At 41.0% G+C, this 22998-nt stretch overlaps 5 protein-coding genes across 5 annotated transcripts in view; 4 read left to right on the top strand and 1 right to left on the bottom strand.

Moving 5' to 3' along the window:
• Positions 1-22998, bottom strand: part of LOC145500997 (uncharacterized) — a 383300-nt gene that overhangs the window by 110377 nt on the left and 249925 nt on the right. The gene's annotated exons all lie outside the window — the stretch shown is intronic.
• The window catches only part of LOC145501057 (uncharacterized), a 176870-nt gene that overhangs the window by 95178 nt on the left and 58694 nt on the right, over positions 1-22998 (top strand). The window lies entirely within an intron of this gene.
• On the top strand, positions 8527-10482 carry LOC145501005 (uncharacterized). Its single transcript, XM_081480572.1, has one exon. It carries the CDS (start codon positions 8935-8937, stop codon positions 10480-10482), a length of 1548 nt encoding a protein of 515 aa, XP_081336698.1. The 5' UTR covers positions 8527-8934.
• On the top strand, positions 12900-14935 carry LOC145501007 (uncharacterized). Its single transcript, XM_081480575.1, has one exon. The coding sequence runs from the start codon at positions 12906-12908 to the stop codon at positions 14430-14432; it is 1527 nt and encodes a 508-aa protein (XP_081336701.1). The 5' UTR covers positions 12900-12905; the 3' UTR covers positions 14433-14935.
• LOC145501590 (uncharacterized) lies at positions 14560-18927 on the top strand. Its single transcript, XM_081481032.1, has 3 exons — positions 14560-14860; positions 14981-16921; positions 17048-18927. Exons 1-3 carry the CDS (start codon positions 14560-14562, stop codon positions 18925-18927), a joined length of 4122 nt encoding a protein of 1373 aa, XP_081337158.1.

Below are 22998 nucleotides of genomic sequence, written 5' to 3'. Positions count from 1 at the left end.
AATGTTGAAGTCAATGTTGTTGTTTATGCAATAAAAAAATATGTTATTGCAATACTACACCATAGTGTAAATTCAAATGATCCTACAAAACATCGCTTTTGTCCACCAGGAGAACACTCATGGTGCAGGTGGCAGCAAGACCAGGCAACTGATACAAAAACATACAAACAGGATGACTGTTTGCCAGAAATATCTCTGGAAGTTTTAAAACCAACTTTCATTACCCTGAGTGAGTCCAAGCTTCTGGAAAGATGTATAAGAGAAACAACCCAAAATCCAAATGAGTGCATCAACTCATTGGTTTGGGTTAGGTGCCCTAAACACAAGCACCATGGGGCTAAGGTGGTACGTTGTGCAGCTGCATCTGCCATTTGCCATTTTCACAAAGGAGCAGAAATCAGAAAGAAAATCATGGAAAGACTCTCTGTTTCACATGGCTCCCATACAAGTAGCTCAATTGACATCAGGGACAGAGAGAGTGTAAGTAAAGCATATAGCCAAGTAACAGCAAAGGAGAAAAAGCGTCGCCAGGGCCTACAGCTTGTTTGTACAAGGCGGGAAAAAGCTCTTCGGGAGTTAGAGGGTGCCAGTTATGAACCTGGGGGCTTTTAATTTGCTTCCCAAAACATAAGGAATTGTAATAACTGATGTTTGGCAAGCTTGAGTCACACTGAATGAAACAGCTAATTCTTTCTGTTCTCAGTTTTTAAAGCCACTTTTCTAGATATGTTGGTTTTCAGCCTTTGAGTAAAGAAATCTCAAGAAAGATTTAAGCTATAGAGCTGAAATCTTCAAGATAATTCTCTATGTGCTGATGGAAATAAGGGAGGTATTTTGCTCTAGGACTCCTAATGAAGAAATTATTTGGTTTGACAAATTCAAATTTTGCATAATTTTCATCTTGTAACTTCATGCTGCCACTGCTTTCTGCAAATTTAACTTTTGGGAAATTCCATCACTTATTACCATCAACAGTCCATATTCATGACAACAAAATCAAAAATAAAATACATGGTTATCTGTAGCCAAAATGGAGATATCTTTACTCAAGTACATGTGAGTCTTGCACAGCAGGTGGCTGCTTGACTGGCCTGTATCATGTGACACATATAAGAGACATCAATAAATTCATATCTAACATGTTTACTTCTATATGCAAAGCCATATGCAAATGAGCAAACATTCAAAGAATGACGTCAGCATGAATCCCCCTATTTACCTTTTTGAAGCTTGATATTACTTTGAAAGAATTCTTTCTACTTGTTTGTGACTCTAGGTGTTTGTTGTTGGATATCTTATACTGCATCACTTTGTTTTATACACCAGTTTGGTAACAAAGTCGGAGAAGGGTGATGTCTATCCATACTGCCTGAAAATGGCCGTGCAGGAAATGGTGAACAAAAACCTTCAAGAATACCCTGATCACAAAGGATTTAGGGTAAGGTGAATACCTTTTTGGGAGTCTTCAATCATTCTTCTCTGTATTTTACAATTCATTGCTGTCTATCATCGCCCTGAATCAACAAGTATTTCAACAAGACAGAATGTGAGTCAGGTGAGCCAGATGAAAGTGAAATTTCACCCAAATTTCTGCAACATGCTTTCAGTGTCATAGCATTGCCGAACTTAGATCAGCCAAATGAAGATTCACGACAAAAATGTACCAGTCCGGCTGTGTTTAATTAAGAAGATAACACTACAAGCAAAGTGAAGAGTTTAATTAAAGAGAGAGACCACAAACTTGAAGAACTTACTAAAAAACCACGCATTTGACTCTGGCCACAATCTACGCACCAAATGATGACGACCCAGCCTTTAAGAGTTTCTTTAGCCACTTGCAAGTTTTTCGATGTGACAATATAATTTTGGGTGGCAATTTCAATTTAGTACTTAATCTAGAAAAGGACAAGAAAGGTGGTCTTGCCAAAACCCACATAAAAGCAGTTAATGCAATCAACGAGCACACTACAAAATTCGTCTTGGTTGATGCATGGAGGGTATTTGACCCTGACATCCTGAGATACACGTGGTGTAGAAGGAAACCTGAAATCCATTGTTGATTGGATTTTTTCTTAGTGAGTCAGAGTCTAATGGGTAATGTCACACACACGGACATCTCGGCGGGCTTTGAAAGAGATCATTGGATGGTGACGATTCAAATTGTACTTCACACGAATCCAAGGAGACCAGGCTTTTGGAAATTAAACACATCGTTTTTATCAGAGACAGAATACATAAATCAAATTAGGGCAACCATAGAGGGTGTTAGGGACGAATATCAAAATGATAAATCAGCAAATGCCTCCTTGTTACGGAAAATGGTTAAGTTAAAAGTTAGAGAACAAACTCTGATATAGGTGAAAACAAAAAACGCAAAAATGTTGCAGAAGAAGAATTGGAGAAGAAAGTTGACATATTGCAGAGGCAAATTGATTCAGGGTGTAACAATGCCAACGAAAAGCTAATTTGCCAGCTCAGACAAAGAAACTTGATATGATTGCAAAACCTTTTACAGAAATATCTATAGTTCCAAAACAGACTGCAATGATTCACGAATTAACGACCTATTTTTTGGAAGCATCGCTTCAAAATCATTGAACCTTGAGGAAAAAGAAACATGCAGGGCATGTTAACCAAAGCAGAGTGCTTACAAGCTCTAAAGAGTATGAAACCCAGAAAAATGCCAGGCGCGGAAGGTTTGCCCATTGAATTTTATAAAGTTTTCTGAGATGAAATCTTGGACTGCCTTTTAAACACAATTTACTATGCTTATACTGAAGGAAAATTCTCAATAAGTCAAAGACGTGGGATAATTGAACTTTTACCCTAAAAAGATATAGAACCTTACTTTGTTAAAAAGTGGCGACCAATTATTCTATTGAACTCCGACTATAAGAAAGCGGCTAAGGCCATTACAAACTCCAAAATGTACTTCCAAAACTAATAAATAGTAACCAAACCAGTTTTCTCAAAGTAAGATTTATTGGTGAAAACATAAGATTAATCAATGGCTTAATAAACCACACTGCTGCTCATAATATTTCCAGACTGTTAATGTTTCTAGATTTCGAAAAAGCATTTGACACAGTTGAGTGGTCTTTTATATGGAAAATGATAGCTTCTTTCAATTTCAGATCGTCGTTAATAAGTTGGATCAAATTGTGCTACCATAACATAGAAAGCTGCATCTTTAATAACGGATGGGCAAGCAACTACTTCAGCCCTAGAAGAGGAGTCAGGCAAGGTTGTCCCCACTTGCCTTATATTTTCATCCTTTGCGCAGAAATATTAGCCAACAAAATACGACAAAACAAAGATAAGGCCTTAGGTGTCTGGATTTCATCCAATCCCACGGTCAGCATGAAAGCAAACTACAATGGAAAATTACTAAAGGTTAGAAATTGCTTAAGCTGCTGGGAATATTGTCGTCTGCACCTGTTGGGGGAAATCATTGTAGTAAAAAGTTTAATCGCCTCTCAGCTTGTTTACATTCTGTGACCGTTGCCAACAAATCAGACTGAGACAAGATGAACAACATGTTCTACAGCTTTCTCTGGAGTGGAAGAGGGGACAAAATTTAGTGACGTGTAATGATCAGTCATTATAAAAATGGAGGTTTAAGGATGATCAACATTAAATCTTTTAATAAAGCGCTCATATCAACATTGGTCAAAAAATATTTAGACTGATAATCATGGTAAATGGAAATTATTCTTCAATTCTGAATTACACGATTTCGGTGGCATTGTTATCTTTAAGGGTAACCTCAACCAAAATGATCTGGCAAAGTTTAGATATATATCAGACGCCTTTACAACAGAAATTCTAAAAATCTGGTCAGAAATCAGTTATGACGATAACATAACTTCCACTGAAAATTTGCTCTCTTTGGGGCTGTTCGAACTACGCGAAATTTTGTTTGATTTGCCAAAAAATCTGTCAACACGCAGCCATTTCTAGTGTGAACGATTATTTGAACCCACCAAAATTTTTGCAAGCACAACGAAACTTCAAAGATTCCGTCAACTAGCTTTGGAGGCTGTAAAAATTTTGTCAGGCAAGAAAATCCTTTGTTCCTTGACATCCATCCGTCATTTGGTCATCAAATTTTGCAACATATGGATTACGAAGCAAACGTGACCGTATGACTTCCCGCCATTTTAATTGAGCTAGATGGATCTGCACAGAAGCAACATCGATCCATGGTACTTCAATTATTATGGCTTGCAATGCTACCAAGATCAAGATCAAGGTAATCAAAGTTATTACGATTCCCAAATCGCTACGCAACAGCAGTACTTCTTACAGTTTCCATCGCAGCAAACCCAAGCGGATTCACAATGCATCCACATCCGCTGAACACAGCATCCACATCCGTAACATCCACTAAAGATCAGACGACTGCTGCAGCTACTGGAAGCACAGAAAACACGAAAAAGGGAACAAAGAGAAAAAATGCCAAGAATGAAACCTTCCCCTTTAAGACATGTCACGACATCTTGAGGGTAAATTGATCAAATTACTAACTGACATCCGTCATTAAAAAAATTTTGCATCTTCATGTGCGAACAGGATTACAAAAACAAAAAATTGGTGATTACAAAATTTTCAATTTTTTTGCAAACACTAAACTCAAATTTTCGACTTAGTGCGAACAGGGCCTTTACCTCTTTGGTAAAATTCACTTGTGACAATTGGAAATAAACCTATCTACTACAAATCATGGTCTTCCAAAGGAATACAAAACGTCAGGCATTTAATGAAAGACACAGATAACTTGCTATCTTTCAATGAATTCAAGGAGCGCTTCAACGTCAAAACAAATTTTCTTGTTTATAACGGTGTGGTATCATGCATAAAATTGTTAAAGAATGTAACAGAAAACCAAAATGAAAAACACAGAAATTTCAGCACTTTTGCAGAAAACTTCATAAACACTCCTAAATCCAATAGATTAGCATAGGAAAAGCTAGTCAGCGCTAAACAGAGCAGCCCTAGGAAAAGCCATGAGAAGTGTTGTGTCGACTGCAACCTTCAGTGCTCCAAAACAATTGATAGGGGGATGGTTTACAAACTCCCTTTCGGCAGCACTAAAGCTTCCAAATTAATATTTTCCAGTTTTAAACTACTTCACAGGCATTTGGCGACAAATGATTTTCTTAAAAAGATAGGAATTAGAGAAAATGATATTTGTACCTTTTGTAGAACCAAGAAGGAATCCCTTTTTCATTTATTTTGGTTGTGTAGCGAGACGTCTTGTTTTTGGCAGGGCTTTATGAAATGGTTGGCCGAAAACCAAATAAAACTAAAATCCAGCATTTTTACTCCTGATAATTGGCCTGAGGTCGGACACCCTATCCAACACAGAGCAATACTTTTACTTCCTTGCTGCCAGATATTACATATGGTCCTACAAAACAAAGGAAGTACTCCCAAAAATAGAAAGATTTCCTAGTTCTCTATCTTCTTTAGTACCTTTTGAATCTTAAACCTCAAAAAATAAATTAATTAATAAATAAATTAAAATATAATTAAAACAATTTCAATATCTGCATTTTCAAGGAAGCCATGCATGCACGAGAATAGATTAATAATGTAGCTGAGAGTCGTAGTAATGACTTTTTTATCTTCATAGCTTACTGAATACATGTATGTTAAGTAGTTCTGTATTCAATACCTGGGAGGTCCTCGCGCAAGACCACACCACCTGGTGTCATGGTGTGAAGGAGGGGGCACTCAGGGCTGAGACGAAGGCCAGGGCCGAGGCGACAATCAAGCGGGCGGCGAGAAAGGAACAACAAGTATCAGTTCGTGAGGCCACCAACTACATCTGTACCAGCTGCAACAAAAGACTGCCACTCAAGAATCGGGCTTTTGAGTCACTCAAGAGCCTGTAGACACTGATGCGCTGACCATCGCCTCTCCGAGACAAGGATGCCATATATATATTAGTCTGTTGTAATGTAATGTACTGTACGTCCATGTAAGTGTTGTACTTCGACATATGTAAATGTTATTTATTAAAAAAGGAAAAAAAACACTTTGTCTGAAACCTTGAACCTTGGTTATATCAGACTCTGAAGTTTTGCAAGATGCTGCTCTCAAATCAAACAAATGTAATGCCTTCAGAAAGTCAGGTACACTCAAATTTGTGAAGAAACAGAGTTGCATAGAGGCATCCCAAAACTGGACTACATTAGTTGTGAGTGCAATCACATGCTGAGCCTGACTTCAAACAACAAGGTAACTCGGACACGTACAAAACCAAAAACCTTCCTTACTAACTACATCCTCCTGACGTTCGCGTTCCGCGAGTATTATATAGACTACGACCACGTAATGGGAACTCTCAGAATTGGGCATTTTACTCCACAACAATGACAACAACATTGACATGTCATGATACTTCTCAAGAAAGCAAAGAATAGTGTGTAACTGAATCCACTGTTTAACTGAGCCTCTATTGCTTCCTTTTCCGTTACATTTTTGAAGGACAACAGTAATCAAAAAGATGGCGTGGCAATGTCCACATTGAGAGTAATACAAATATTCCTGTAATGATTCAGATCCACAGTTGTGGCAGAACATTTTTGTGAAAACATCTACAGCATAATAGAAGTTGCCATGTTGGACGCAGAAAATCCTGGGAATGAGTCCCTTCCCGGCTCTCTCTGATAATCAAAGAGCAAGTGCCCAGTCTTTCAATTACTGGTTTGTGTTTTGGGGCGAGTAGGGCAAAGCTTCATAACATATGCCAACTTTAAGTCGTTTTGTTTGAATGTTCTTTCTGTTTGATTGAATTTTGATGGGAAGACAAAAAATATCAGTTCGAGGACTTTCTTCATATGACTTTAAGCTCTCTTCAGGATTATTTAGGGCTTAGAGGTTTTCAAAATCAGGTTGTAAAGTTGGATTTTGTTTGATAATAATTCCATTTTGACCACTTGGTGTACATGTGTAGCTGGAACAAGCCTGTGCTGCAATCACATTCTTACTGTTTTATGTGAGATAAATTTTGCACACAAAAAAGGATATTCAAATCCTGCATGTACTTCTCTGCATGAAGGCTGGAACAAAGGAACACACAAGCAAGTAGAGCCCAGAAAGATATGTGACCTATTTATCAGCAATGACAGTAGAGAACGGGTAGATAAGACTAGAATGCCTGTTAATTCTAGAAGCAAAAGAGAGTTTGATCCTAGGCACCCCAAACACAGACTGGTAAGCAATGACCAAGTATCTTATTTGTATCAGAACATCAAGGCTAGCAATTCAAATGCTTGTGTTCTGTACTCATTAGATGCATCTGACACTGCGGAGCTGCTGCCTACTTTGAAAGATGCAGCTATTGATTTCCTCTCTCCGAACAACAATGGTGAGAGGCCCGCAGAAGTTCTCCCAAGAATTTATTGAATACATACAAATAAATGTAGCACAAAAAAAAATAGAAGAAACAAGAGGTCAAGGTTGCAGTGACAATTGGAAGCAGCAGCGGCTGGACCGAATCACAGCATCCATTGCTCATGAGGTAATGACAAAGACAGAGTCAATAATAAACAACAGAAGAAAAGGCAACACACCTAAGTACACCCCTCTTGTCAACAAAATAATACGTGGAATTGACATTGGTGGTGTGGATGCTATAAAGTGGGGAAAAGAACACAAGGCAGATGCAATAAAACAGTCCATGCCTGTAATGACTCCACATCGTGACTGTGCACTAGGTTGCCTGAAAGCTTCTGGACTCCTTGTAAAGTGAGATGAACCCTTCTTGGCAGCCTCCCCTGATGGCTTATTCAGTTGTAGATGTTGCAGTCTGAGTGCCATAGAAGCAAAATGTCCTTACTGTATAAGAGAGCAAAAGATTACTGAAAACAACAGCAAAACAGAATTCCTAGAAATGAGAGATAGTTCTGTCAGGTTGAAAACGTCCCACAAGCACTACTCTCAAGTAACAATGCTCGTGGCCATAACACAAGCCAGGAAAACATATTTTGTTGTTTGGACAAAAAAAGATTTACTCATTGAGGAGACTGAATTTTCAGCTGAGCACTGGAACAAGCTGCATTCAACTGCAACTCTCTTTTTCAGAAGTTGTGTGTTGCCGGTTCTTTTGGAAAAAAGATAATTGTGTTGTTGCCCGAAATGCAACAATATTGTACTCGAGGGTGATGAAGTAGATAAACCAGGCACGCAATCTGTATGCTGTGAAGAGTGCAGTGTTTGGTGGCATTGGGAGTATGCAGAAATAACTTCAGAGGAGCAAGTTGAAGGTTCTTTTGTATCCCCAAGTTGTTTATTGGACATGGCTTCTGTGTGTCTTGAAGACAATGAACTATCTGATGAAGACTTTTAACACAGACTGCACATGTATATGATGTGACAAATACTCCAGAACTGTATTCATACACATGTTGGAGTTTTTATGCCCTGGTTTGTTTTGAATAAAATTTGGCATGAAACAATACTCGCTGTAAAATAATCAAATGAAAGCTACATTTTGTGTGTGGTATGTCTGTTGTTTGTACATTGCATAAGTATCAGATGTGAGCTCTAATATTAATTCTTTAACATGACTTCTTTTGCACAATTTAGTCGGATGTCTCTTCTCATTGTCACAACCAGCAACACAGCAACGATCGTGGCCACCCATTTAGGTAATACAAGACAAAACCACTCTGCCAGAACTTCAACCTTACACCAACATTCGCTAGGGTTGACAAAGACAAGACATCAAAGTGGAAAAAGTCTTCGGAATCCTATAGCAAAAATGTTCTTGCCGAGGAGCTCCGTGCCAAGATCAAACAGAGTGAAGCCCTCAGAAGTGAGATCAACTCCATCTACACTAATATCCGACAAGCCTGCAGTTTGTTTTGGTACACTTGCATTCTTCGCATTATTAGCGGCCTTCGAAAGGACTACTATCATGAAGTCATGTCTGTGCACACTCGTAAGATCTCAAGGTTACTAAACACTGAAGTCGATGTCGACGAGCATATCACAAACATCTCCTCGCATGAGCTCAGTTTCTTTCAGAAATTGGTTCTCTGTCGAGGCTTAAAGTTTGCCATACCCCAGCGTATCTCAAACATCGAGATTAAGGTGAGCTTTGAGAAGGCCTACTGGGACTTGGAACGGCATCTAAACAGTGAGAACTCTAAGGAACTGGCTGCCGCAACATTAAAATCTATAGCTCTCAATTACATCAACCATAAAGGTCCGAGTCCTCCTAAACAGCTTTTGACAGCCATTAAACAACTAAAGCGCCGTGATGATATCGTCATAACAAAACCGGACGAAGGCTCAGGTGTCGTTGTAATGGATAAGTCGGAATATATACATCTACTATCCGAAGCTTCTGTCAATGACACCAGCAAATTTCGTCCCATTCCTTCTGAACGACCAAAAACCCGAGGCAGACCACCCAAGCACTATCATCCGCTTTTAGCAAAGGAGGCTCTTGTACAATCTATCATCACAAGGATCCTCCCTCACGCTGTGGCCCAGTCTCTTCGTCCGACCGGTTCTAGACTGGCACACCTGTACGGGTTGCCGAAAACACACAAGGAGAAATTAGCCATGCGACCAATCCTATCAGCGACTAATACGTATAATTATGCTCTGGCGAAATGGTTGGACAACAAGCTCAAACCGTTGTCGTTAAATCAGTACACAGTCACGGACATTTTCGATTTTGTGAACGAACTACCGCAAGACCTCAACATAACACCTGGTGACTTGCTGGTGTCCTATGATGTGTCCTCCTTGTTCACGAATGTACCTTTGGATGAAACCATTACGATTCTCGCAGACAGAGCCTTTAGAAACAACTGGTTTAATTCCGAGTATGATTTGAACATTTCAAAGCAAGACCTTATTGGTCTTTTGGGTGTGGCCACCAAGGGGCAGCTTTTCCAATTTAATGGATCCCTGTATGAACAGATCGACGGAGTAGCAATGGGGTCCCCCCTTGGGTCCTTGCTAGCCAACATATTCATGTCGTCTATTGAAGAGAAATTAGATGTTGAGGGCAAGCTGCCACCTTACTATCGTCGATATGTTGACGACACATTCACTGTGATGCCCGATTTGTCTACAGCTAGGGACTTTCTTAACACCCTCAACCACGCTCACCCCGCCATCAACTTCACTATGGAGGTCGAAAATGATGGAATGCTTCCCTTTCTCGGTACTCAACTCCTAAACAGAGCGCCTCGTATTGAAACTAAAGTGTTTGTGAAGCCAACAAACAGTGGTCTGCTTCTCCATTACCACAGTCATGTCGATAATAGGTACAAGCGCGGACTATTGACAACTATGCTCGATCGCGCACATCACCTGTCTTCGTCATGGTCCTACTTCACTGAGGAGTGCGAACGACTGAAGTCTGTTTTCTCTAAACTGAAATATCCTAAGCACCTTGTTGACTCCACTGTCAAAACCTTCCTAAATTTAAAGGTCGCTGACCAGCCCTCATTATAGTCCAGATCTACGACAGAAAACACTACTCGGGTTGTCATACCCTTTAAAGACCAGGAGTCTGCTAATATCGTGAAGACACAGTTGAAAGATCTCAGTGTGAAGCTGCAGACCAGTGTTCAACCGGTGTTTACGAGCCGCAAGATTGCCCAGGAGTTCCCGACAAGCGAACCTAAGCCTCAGCTCATTGATCAACAATGCGTTGTGTATAACTTCAAGTGTGACCAGTGCGATGCTGGTTATGTCGGTTACACCCGTGACCATCTGTTCATACGCGTTGATGGACATAGAAGCAAGACCTCATCAGTACGCAATCACTATGATAATAGACACGCAGGCAGGATTCCGGATGACCTTCGCAATTGTTTTAGCGTGTTGAAAAAATGCCACAAGTTTGATTGTCTCATTAATGAGATGTTACTCATTAAACAATTACGACCATGTTTAAATGTACAATCAGACTCAGTTCGCGCTAAAGTCTTTGTCTAACTTATGCAAATTAGAAACTCTGAACTCTTAGTTACTCTTGAAATCGCATATTTAATTAGTTTCCCTTGACGATGGCGCCAAGATGTCGCCGAAACGTCGGATTTATCTATCGTTAGTTTTTTCCTGTATATGTTTATCTAAATCATTGTTGATTAAAACCAGTTGTAACCTAGGAAAAATCAAAACACAGTTGACACTAGACAGTGAAATACATGCCATCTTGCGCTACTCACCCCAGTGTCTCTGAGCAATCTAGCCCTTCTTACAAGATAGCGTTGGCTACAGTGAAACCTACTATTGACGTGAAGTTAGAAATATACTGTCCACGACCCTCAGTGCAATTTAACACAAAATAGAATGCAGGGGACTGATAACCGGAAAGGTATGTTTGTTACAATATAATTCTAACACTGTAAACAAAGTGGCACATCACATACCGTAGTTTTACATAAATTCACGTGACCCAAACACAGCTGTTCTTGTTCTCATTCAACCACCACTGTTTTTCATTTCGATGTTTTTATTTTGATAAAAGAAGGAAATAAAAATATGTACTGGGCAAGCTAACTTTAACCTGCAACAAAACATAAGACAAAAGACAGTTGTAAATTGAGCGTTCACGAACGAGATGCCAACTTGATTTATTTAGAAGCATACCACGGCTTTCTGTTTGGTTCAACAGATTGTTTGATACTGTTCTGCTCTGTCTGTTTTCCGAACTCTGTAGCTTCTGGTTAACACTGTCTTTGGTCATTTTACCAGTAAGCTTAAAATGTTCCTTAAAACGTTTTTATAATGGTTCCAAGACTTTCTAAACGGATACGGAAAAGGCCTCCCGTTAAAACGAATTCAAAGATTTCTTTATGGATTTCTTTTGCCATTTAAACGGATGCTTGGATTTTTTAACCAATTGCTTTTGACGTTTTAATGGATCCTTAGATTTCTCTAACAGATCACTTTTGCTGTTTAAACAGCTGCTTAGATGTTCTTAATCGATACCTCTTCCCGTTTTAATGGATCCAGAAAATTTATGAATGGTTGCAAAAGCCGTTCGAATGGTTTGATCATAACATTAAACGCTTGGCCTAATGCTTGAAACAGTTTTCATGAAACATTTAAACAGATACCAAACAGATGATAAACGCTTTTATCCGTTTAATGGATAAGGTGTAATGTTCATTTTCCTGTGTAAGGTCACATTACTAATTTGCGTTTTTGGAAAATTGATTTGTGTTTTCGTAAATTGATTTGTGTCTAGAGAAATTGTTTTGTGTTTTGATAAACTGATTTGTAATTGACCCTTTTGGCCCACTGTACATTAGCTTCTTCCCGCTTCTTCATGGGGGGCTTGCCCTCGTATTCAGGATATCTTCCTCTTGAATTTCCTCGTCATAGGAAATCTCTAGGTTGGCTTTAACCAACTTAAAAGCCTCGCAACTGGCCTTAGCTGTATTTCTGGACAGTGTTGCAGATCCATCTTGCATGGCAGCTTAGGATATCTGTAGGATTCCACATGGGAATTTTTATTTTAGCTTGCCATTTATGTATGCAAATTAGGACTATTTAGACGCCACGCTTTCCTAGCGCGCCAATCTTTTCAACGTTTTCTCTAGCTTCAAGTTAATATTGTTGCAGAATCTATTCTACCTAGCTTCACCGTCATCGCTACAGTCAGGAAACATTTGTAAGTCTTTATATTCTGTCCTGTATTTTTCATATCGCTCGGCTCTTCTTCACAAGTATTTTTATTTATTTTTCTAGTCAAAGCTCGCTCGCTCTATCCTTCAATTCCCAACGGGCTCCTCGAGTCTCTTCAACAGAGCGTGAGTTCGAAATCTGTAGACGTAGCGTCAACAAGAACTGTAAGCTACATTGTTCGAAAATGGTTCCAGAGGTTGATTACCTTTCCTAATCGTCGATCGCTGTTCAACTTGACGATGGAAGAAGAAACGGATGGCCAAGCTACCCGTCGCCAAGTTCAACCAAATGTAACGCTTGATCAACAGGGCGTTCGGAATGAAAATTTACTCCATCTTCGTAGAAGCAGACAAGCGGCAAAGGGCAACATTACGAAGAAAATCACTGAAATAACTTTGTGTGTGTCACAATCGCCTTCAGCGGAGGAATTGTTATCCAAGGCACAAGAATTTAACACGACAATAGAGGCTTTCAAAACTGCTCATACAAATTATCACTCAATGTTGAGTGGTGAAGATGAGATTCAAGACTCTCAAGATTATTACGAATCCGAATGTGCAAGGATTGCTAATTTTCAAGAGACATTACATCAGTTTATCACAAGGACCAGTGTACAGAACTACGTAAGCGAAGTTCGACCGGAAGATTCAATTAGCAATGTCAGTTCGAGAACACACACGCGCTCGCACACATCATCTCGGAAGTTGGGTGGTGGCTCTTCGGCTCATGTGCATAGCCCAAGATTGGCCCCTGCTGCAAAAAGGGCAGCTCTAGAAGCAGATGCCGCAACCCTCCATAAACAGCAAGCTATACAGCAAGAAGAATTACGTCTTCAACAGGAAATTATTAAGCAGCAACAACTTCAAGAAGAAGCCAAGTTACGCCTCAATCAAAGAAAGCGTGAGCTGGATCTGGAAAGAAAAATTGCTAGAGCGCAGGCCGAGGAACATACGTACGCTAATGCCGAGCTGGAAACTGCCAAAGTCAAACAGCCATTTGGAATTCCTGCTCAATTGCTCCCTCTTCCATTGGATCAACAGCCATTTTCTCCTATGAAGCCATACCCTCCCATGGCTCCACAGGAAACCAAGCCTTTAGAGAACAAATACTATGAAGATGTTCGCCTTCCCGGTCATCTTGAAGACGACATAAAAGAAAGTCCATCATCACATGGCTCATCTACCGGGGAGAGATTCCTACAAGAACTAATAGAGATCCAGAGAGAGCAGCAGAGACATAACAAGAGTTTTCTTTACCTCCAAGAATCTCATGATCATCAATTGCAGGAACTACTCGCTCAGCAAAACAAGCTTTCCTTGTCACTCACATTACCAAGCAGCGAGGTGCAAATGTTTGGTGGAGACCCCGCCAATTATTACAACTTCGTGCGGTCATTTACGAATCTCATTGAGGCGAAGACCACTGACAGCAAGATGCACCTACACTATCTTGTGCAATACACTCATGGAGATGTCCATGATTTAATGAAAAGCTGCCTAGCGATGAAACCAGATAGGGGATACATCAAGGTGCGCCGTCTTTTGAAGGAAAGGTACGGACAAGGATATAAAATCGCAACAGCTCTGGTCGAACGTTTGATAAATGGGCCACCCATAAAGAATGAAGATTGTAACGCTCTCCAGAAGCTTTCAATTGCACTTACAAATTGTAAGAACATTTTGCAAGATGTTGGTTACCTCAACAAGGTTGACAACCCTGACAGTCTGCAGAAAATTGTGAGAAGGTTGCCACTCCCATTGAGATGAAGTTGGTGCGACAAGGCAGATGACATTACGAATAATGAGCAGAGAGAGATCACTTTCCATGACTTCGCAAAGTTTGTGGATGCGAAAGCACGTGCAATGACCCATCCGGTGTTTGGATACATTAAAGATGATCCAAGGATTGGAAGGGTCAACCAATAGAAGAGGTGCCAATTTCGCCACTTCCGGAAGTGATGGAGACCACCCTGATGTTAACAATAAGCAGCCAGATTCATCCATTGACTCAACTGTGACAACGAAGCTGCCTGCTAAGTGTCCCTTTTGCAATAGTCATCACATCCTAGTCCGCTGCAAAGACTTCAAGAAGCTTCACGTGGAGCAGAGACTTCAGTTCGTTCGTTCAAAGGGTCTCTGTGTTAACTGCTTCCTTCCTGGCCATTTTGTGAGGGAGTGCCCCAAGTCAAGTTTCTGTAAGATTTCCGGATGTCAATCCAAGCACTCCACATATCTCCACCCACAGAGAGATGCATGAGAACCTGAGGAGACATCGCGTCGTGAGAATACTGATGAGCATGAGGTTTCAATACCAGACGGCAATGCTGTAGGCAACGCCCAAAGCAGCTTCATCAGTGCCGATGGTCAGTGTGCTTCAATTAGGGCTGGCAAATCAGCTACCACCTTACCAATACTTCCTGTAAGGGTCAAGGCTGAAGGATCAAATAGATCAACTGTAACCTACGCCTTTCTCAATAGCGGCTCCAATACCACATTCTGTTCCAACAAGCTCGTGGAGACTTTGGGCATCGAAGGGGACAAGACGCGACTTTCCCTTACTACCCTCGGCAAGCAGAACTGCATAACAAGCTGCAATCTCTTCAGTCTGGAAGTATTTGATCTGGATGAGAATTACTTTGTTGATCTTCCATCCATCTTTTCAGTACCGAGCCTACCCGTGAGTAATGACAGTATTCCAACTCAAAAGGATGTGATCAGCTTCCCTTACCGCAGAGATCTTCAAATCCCAACGATCAATTCGGATATTGGCTTGCTTATTGGATGTGACGTTCCAAAGGCCCTGGAACCTCATGAAACTCATGTTAGTCATGGCCAACGCCCATTTGCCACTCGAACAATATTTGGTTGGGTGGTGAATGGTCCCTTGGTGAGAATGGGCCAGCCACAGCCAGTGTGCAACTTTGTAAAGGCCGACAAAGAACTTAGCCAGCAGTTTCGCACGTTCTGCGACTGGGAATTCTCGGATTCCATTTGCGTCAGCAAAACAGCAATATCCAAAGAAGACAAGCGTGCACTATCAATCATGAAGGAGTCGATCTGTTTGAAGGAAGGTCACTACCAGATAGACTTACCCTGGAAAGACGATGTGCCCTGTTTACCAAACAATCGAGCAATGGCAGAACACCGTTTGAAGTTACTGCGCAGAAGGTTACTTAAGAACCCAGACCTGCGTTTGAAGTATTCAGCATTCATGGACAGCCTTTTCAAGAACAGGCACGCTCAAATGGTACCCCAGACTCCACTGGAACACACCACCAGTGTAACATGGTACTTACCTCACCACCCTGTCATGAACGCGAACAAGCCAGACAAGGTTCGTGTAGTGTTCGACTGTGCCGCACGATATAACGGGGTGTCCCCTAACTCTCAGCTTCTGCAGGGTCCAGACCTAACCAACACCTTGGTCGGAGTTCTGATTTGCTTTCGTGAAGAGCCCATCGCCATAATGTTCAACATCAAAGGAATGTTCCACCAGGTGCATGTCAGCCCCAAGGATTGCGATGCTCTCCGCTTCCTATGGTGGCCGGAAAACGATTTCAGTAAGGATCCAGGAGATTACCAAATGTTGGTTCATTTATTCGGTGCCACCTCGTCCCCAAGTTGCGCTAATTTTGGCTTAAAGCAGATGGCAGACAATAATCAAGAAATGTTCAGCGAAGAGGCAGTGAGAACTCTAAGGCGCAATTTCTATGTGGATGATTGTTTGAAGTCCATCAAAGGCGAAACCAAGGCAATATCACTGGTATCAGAACTTCGTGCAGTGCTTTCCAAAGGGGGATTTCGGTTAACCAAATGGATTTCTAACACCAGAAAAGTCATTGAGTCTGTACCTAAGTCAGAGAGAGCAGTCTTGGTGAAGGATCATCTCCTCGACCAATTGCCTTGTGAACGTGCTCTGGGAACCCGTTGGGATGTTGAGACGGACACCTTTGGCTTTAAGATATCCTTAAAGGACAAGCCTTCTACCAGAAGAGGAATTCTCTCCATTGTGAGTTCCATCTATGACCCTCTGGATTTCGCTGCACCTTTCATCCTCCCAGCCAAGCATCTACTGCAGAACTTTTGTCGAAGAGGCCTAGGATGGGACGACATAGTGTCAAACAAAGACATCGCTATCTGGCAGAGTTGGCTCGGAGATCTCCCTAAGCTGGAGTCACTTCAAGTTTATCGATGTTTCAAGCCGCCTGACTTCGGTGACGTCACAACTTGTCAGATCCACCACTTTGCTGATGCCAGTCAGATCGCTTATGGCGCAGTGTCCTACCTGTGCACCACAAACACGTAAGGTCTCATTCATTGTTCATTTGTCATTGGGAAATCCCGGCTGTCACCACTCAAGCTTCTTACTATTCCCCGATTAGAATTGAGGGCAGCTGTTGTCGCAGCCAGACTGGACAAGATCATTAGAACTGAAACCGACATAAAGGTCAACGAGTCTGTGTTTTGGACCGACAGCACTTGCGTCTTGGGATACCTCCAAAGTGAGAGCAAGCGCTTTCATACCTTTGTGGCCAATCGAGTAGCTACAATACAGGAGGTCACGGCCGCTTCGCAGTGGAGGCACGTTGACTCCTCACAGAACCCAGCGGACGACGCATCGCGTGGGCTCTCCGCAGAGGCTCTGTTAAATAACAGTCGATGGCTCAGAGGCCCTGATTTCCTGTGGCGTCCAGAATCTTTTTGGCCCATTGCACCCAGTCCCATCCTGGAGGTTTCACCAGCTGACCCAGAGGTAAAATCAACAGTTGAGGTATACTCCCAATACACAGAAATCAGAGGGGAACTGATGAACAAGATCTTTGAACGATTTTCCTCGTGGTACGGCTTGAAGAAATTCATGGCTTGGATCCTTCGCTATCGTGATAATCTCCGATCAGCAGTTGAGCAACATAGGAGTGGTTACACAACAGTCACTAAGAAAACAAAGATAGTCCCAATTACCCTTGAAGAGTTACAAAATGCAGAAAAGGAAATTGTGAGACACGTTCAAGAAGAAAGTTTCGAAGAGGAATTGGCCATATTGAGAAAGGCATCATCCACGCCATCATCCTCACCCCCCTCAGGTGAACTGAAATCAAAGCATCAGGTCAAGAAATCGAGCAAGATCATCAAACTCGATCCCCGGATGATTGACGGCTTGTTGTGTGTCAGAGGGAGGATAGCCAATGGACCCTTCCAGCAGTGTGTAAAGCATCCAGTAATTTTGCCAAAGTCTCACCACATTGTTCCCCTCATCATAAGCCAGTATCATCATGTTTCTGGTCATTCAGGAGTGGAACATGTTCTTAGCCTGATTGGAGAGAAGTTCTTGATTGTCGGCGCCAGAATAGCAGTGCGAAGATATCTAAATACCTGTGTTGCTTGCAAGAGAAGACAAGCCCATGTTGGTGAACAGAAAATGGCGGATTTGCCACTAAACAGAATTACACCTGACAAACCTCCATTCACCTATGTGGGAGTCGACTGCTTTGGTCTGTTCCTGATTCACCGTGGAAGAACAGAAGTTAAGCGATACGGCGTGCTGTACACCTGCCTGGTGGTACGTGCTGTTCACATAGAAGTAGCCCACAATCTGGACACCAATTCGTTTCTAAACTGTTTCAGGGGATTTATTGCAAGAGGATCTCCGGAACTGATAAGATCCGACAACGGCAGCAATTTTGTATCAGAACGCGAGCTTAACCACTCTATCAAAGAATGGAACCAGGAAAAAATTGCCGATTTCCTACTTCAAAGAAACGTCCAGTGGGCATTCAACCCTCCATGTGGGTCCCACCATGGTGGTCCATGGGAACGTTGCATAAGGACAGTAAGAAAGGTCCTAAACACACTGGTCAGGCAGCAAGTACTGGATGACGAAGGGCTGTCAACATTCATGTGCGAAGCGGAGTCAATCGTAAACAGCAGGCCCTTGACAAAGGTCTCAGACAAAGTCCGCGACCTCAAACCCCTCACGCCTAATCACCTTCTCCTCTTTCGGTACAGCCAACCGTTTCCTCCTGGAATCTTTGCCAAGGAGGACATATACTCCAGACGCAGGTGGAGGCAAGTCCAGTACTTATCGGATGTATTTTGGTGCAGATGGGTAAAGGAATATCTCCCAACTTTGCAAAAGAGGCAAAAATGGTTCAGGCCGCGCCAAAATTTTCAAATCGGAGACATCGTACTGCTCACAGATGAGAAGTCACCAAGGGGTTTATGGCCCCTTGCACACATAACCGGCGTCAAGACAAACCAGTGAGACCGTCTAGTGAGAAACGTCACGCTGAAAACAAAATCAAGCACACTCAAACGTCCTATAGACAAGATCGTCTTACTTGAAGAAGCAGCTGAAGTTGCGGAGGAAGCTTAAATGTGGAACTTGCCTATCTGTCTCGTTACCCAGTGACGCTGTACTAAGGAACAATTAATGTTAACATTGCGTGGTAATCCTTTATAGGCTAATGTAAATGCCTATGTAGCCCATTTAGGGGCCGGGATGCAGGATTCCAAGTGGGAATTTTTATTTTAGCTTGCCATTAATGTATGCAAATTAGGACTATTTAAACGCTACGGTTTCCTAGTGCGCCAATCTTTTCAATGTTTTCTCTAGCTTCAAGATAATATTGTTGCAGAATCTATTCTACCTAGCTTCACCGTCATCGCTACAGTCAGGAAACATTTGTAAGTCTTTATATTCTGTCCTGTATTTTTCATATCGCTCGGCTCTTCTTCACATGTATTTTTATTTATTTTTCTAGTCGAACCTCACTCGCTCTATCCTTCAATTCTCAACGGGCTCCTCGAGTCTCTTCAACAGAGCGTGAGTTCGAAATCTCTAGACGTAGTGTCAACAAGAACTGTAAGCTACAATATCTTCTTCTTGAATTTCCTCATCAGAGGATATCTCTAGGTCGGCTTTAACTGATTTAAAAGCCCCAGAAATGGCATTAGCGATATTTCTGGACAGTGTTGCCAGTGTTAAATTTCCTCATCACAGGAAATCTCTAGGTCGGCTTTAACCAACTCAAAAGCCTCGGAAACGGCATTAGCCATATTTTCCGGACAATGTTGTAAATCCTTCTTGCATGGCAACTAAGAGAGCTGTCAAAGGTCCTTCACCATGAGAAGGAGAAGAGCCAATTAATCTTGGCACCATTTTCCACAACATTGGACTTCAATGTGCTCGGGCACTTTTACTTCAAGAGCTATTGCTGCTTCCTCTTTCTGTCCAGATGTTTCCTTCCTCTGACCACTGTCAGTTTCATCGTCAGGCATTTTAATGTGCTTTACGCAAATTATTGCTGAAAATGTTCACTAGACATAAAAAACTTCTGTTCGCTTGGAAAGGTGGCAACACACTGAGTTTGCGCAGGCGCACTGCTATCTCATGTGAAACCTCAGTGCAGTGACAGAATAGAATTGGGTTGAGTGTATGGTGTCATCAGTCTTCTCATTTGCATATTTTACACATTTTCCACTCCTAAATATCTCCAAAACCAATAAAGATATTTGTAAACGGTGAACAGCATTTTTAATCTTTCATGGAATTCTATGTGATTAACCCAAATATTCAAGGAGTAAAAATTTGATCATAGTACCACCCTAAGTTTCAATTTAATGTCAAATAGCATTACTCTGTTAAAACCACATCAGTGGTTTAAAGTTCTGTAGCATTATTTAACATGTTGTCATTACCGAGTTATATCTTCTACACATTATCCATACATGTGCAAAATGTCTCCCTGAAGCTTATATTAGGTGTAAAATGTGTAACTGCCAGGCATGCATCTAAAGTTTAAGTTGGGTTGCATTCACTCTTGTAAACCACACTTAGATTTTCATTTCTGAAGCATATATTTTACATTTAGTGATTACTGAGTTACATCTTCTGAAGGTATGTGAGAGATAATAACTAGAAAAAATGCAAGGATATTTCATTTAGTGTGTGGGAAGTAGTTACTATGAAAGTAACTAGTGATGACATCTACCAACTATGTGTATTGATCCTATCTATATAGGTATGATGAACTGCAACACTGAGAACCAGTATGTGAGTTGTAATAGCCCATTCCCAACGTTAGGCCATGGGAGATTGGATCTCATTTTTTACCTCAAAGCAAAGCTTGGGGGAGTAATGCGGGTAAGACAAACATTTACACATTTCCGATTCTAAAGATGTTTAATACTGTCAGTTACTGCCTGCACTAACAGTGGTCAAAACAAGACAAATCTGCTCTATTTTCATTTCCCTACCAAAGGAAAAAACTCTCCAGAAATGAAAAAGTATTTTTGACAAAAGACCAAAGATCAAATCTTATCAATCAGCAACTTTGTTCTGTACATTTATGCACAGATGCCAATATGCAACTTGCAGGAGAGTCAAGTGTTGTAACAGGAGCTGTTTCCCACCAGCCCAGGAAAGGAGGCCATGAATGAAAATGTTTGTAAAGAAATGCCTCCAGGATAGTAGAGTTACCTGAAAAAAGAAAAAGATCAGAGGAAGAAGATGGTAACAACATTTTGCATTCACAACCAAAAATCACGCAGCAATAAGCAGGTTGCCCAATCATGATTATACCGATAGAGAGAAAGAATAAATGGTTGGCAAAAAAAATGTAATTTGCCAAACTGACTTGACTATGCAACAACAGGGGTGACAAAGGAAAGCATTTCACAAGTCACTCAATATATGTTAAAGAGTGATGAATCAGTCAAATTTACACAAGCATTCCATCACTTTTATGCTTCAGTCTCATCACCCTTATGCCATATGCTGAAAACATGAGGAACTGGCAAAAAGGCAAATCTCAGCAATTTCTTTGGCATATTCATAAAATTGTACCATGGTAGCACTGGTCAATCTTTGAACTTTGATTATTGACCACATTTGATCACTGACTCACCAGCTTCATTTTCGGCTTTGCACTACCAGTGGGTGTGTGGTTTCTTTACCTGCACGTTTCTTAGAACCCTCCTGGGCAAGGCTTTACATTTTGTAGAAGATTGAGATGTTTTTATTGTGCAGAATTTCTGACACCTCTGAAGTTGAATGACTGTTGTTTATTACCTTGGTCTTTGCCTTGGTTGGGTCTCCAGATAATTCAGGAAGATTATCATCATGGCAACTCCGATACAGATCTTTACTCAAGAGAGACGCAACAAGTAACAATTTGTTTAAGATTCACTTCCAAAATACTTCATGAAGCTCTATCGCTAAAAATACTAGCATTCCGTTGTTGGTATGAATAATAAAATACGTTGTCAGCAACGAGCTGTACAAAGTTCTCCTTAGATCCAGTACTATCAGCATATCCTTTTTAACTTGATGCCTTTCATTAAATTTCACTATATCTTCAACATTCATAGCAACCATACCAAGGTCATTACAGACACAGACTAGACACAGCTCAGTAGAAGTACTAAATCTTTTGATCAGGTGTTTTCTGTAGGGTTGAAGTTGAAAAAAGCAAAGAAGTGGAAAACATGAAAACAGCAATGACCTTGTGGAGGGAACACAGGAAGATGGTTGTAAGAAATATTTCACCATTGAAACCACTGTGCAGCGTTTGCACTACGTTTTGCAAAACAAGCGTCCTGGGCCCCTCAGCTACAAAAATTTAAGGGTCCTGCAGAATAGACCATTTTTGTATTCTCAGTATTGGATTGGAACTAGCTTGTAATGGAGGCCCATTCGGAGGAATATCATTAAAAAGAGATTATTGTCATTTGCATTTGAAAAGATTGCCTGCATTAGCCTCAGTTGCAAGCTAGTTCCAGTCCAATACCGAGAATACCAAAACGGTCTATTGCGTGCTCATATATTGACTGTCTGAAAAAATGTGTTCCTTTCTGCTGAACAGTTCCTGTTTAAACCAGAAAAACACTCAAGCAATGTTTTATCCCACCTGGAATTTGCCTTTTTGTTTGCTTGTAACGGGTCTTTATGTCAAAGGCGTGAAAAAGGATGTCTTGCGCGTCTTTCTGGGTGCCCTTTTTCATATAAAGGCTTTTACGTCATAACCCCTAAACAGCAGAATCACACGATGGACAGAGCGGAAGTCTTGTAGTGATCTTATATGGCCACCAAGTTAAATCCTTCATATGTTTATTGAAGTTTATGAACAGATGACTTCAATCACTCACTTTCCTTTTCTTAAATTAAAGTAAAGGCCTTTAGGGAAGAATGTATTTGTAAAATATTGTAACATTTTTTCTTTTATATGTTATGCTATTTTATTTCATTTGAGTTGAAGTTAATTCCATGTGCCCTGAGGAAACGAGATGCCCTTTGTTTGTGTGTCCTATGCAAGTTTTAAGCATATAAACCCAT

This window comes from Orbicella franksi, chromosome 10, assembly GCF_964199315.1.
Source record: "Orbicella franksi chromosome 10, jaOrbFran1.1, whole genome shotgun sequence".
Lineage (NCBI taxonomy): Eukaryota > Metazoa > Cnidaria > Anthozoa > Scleractinia > Merulinidae > Orbicella > Orbicella franksi.
The sequence above is the reverse complement of the archived record's forward strand: the minus strand, read 5'-3'. Positions and strand labels throughout refer to the sequence as shown.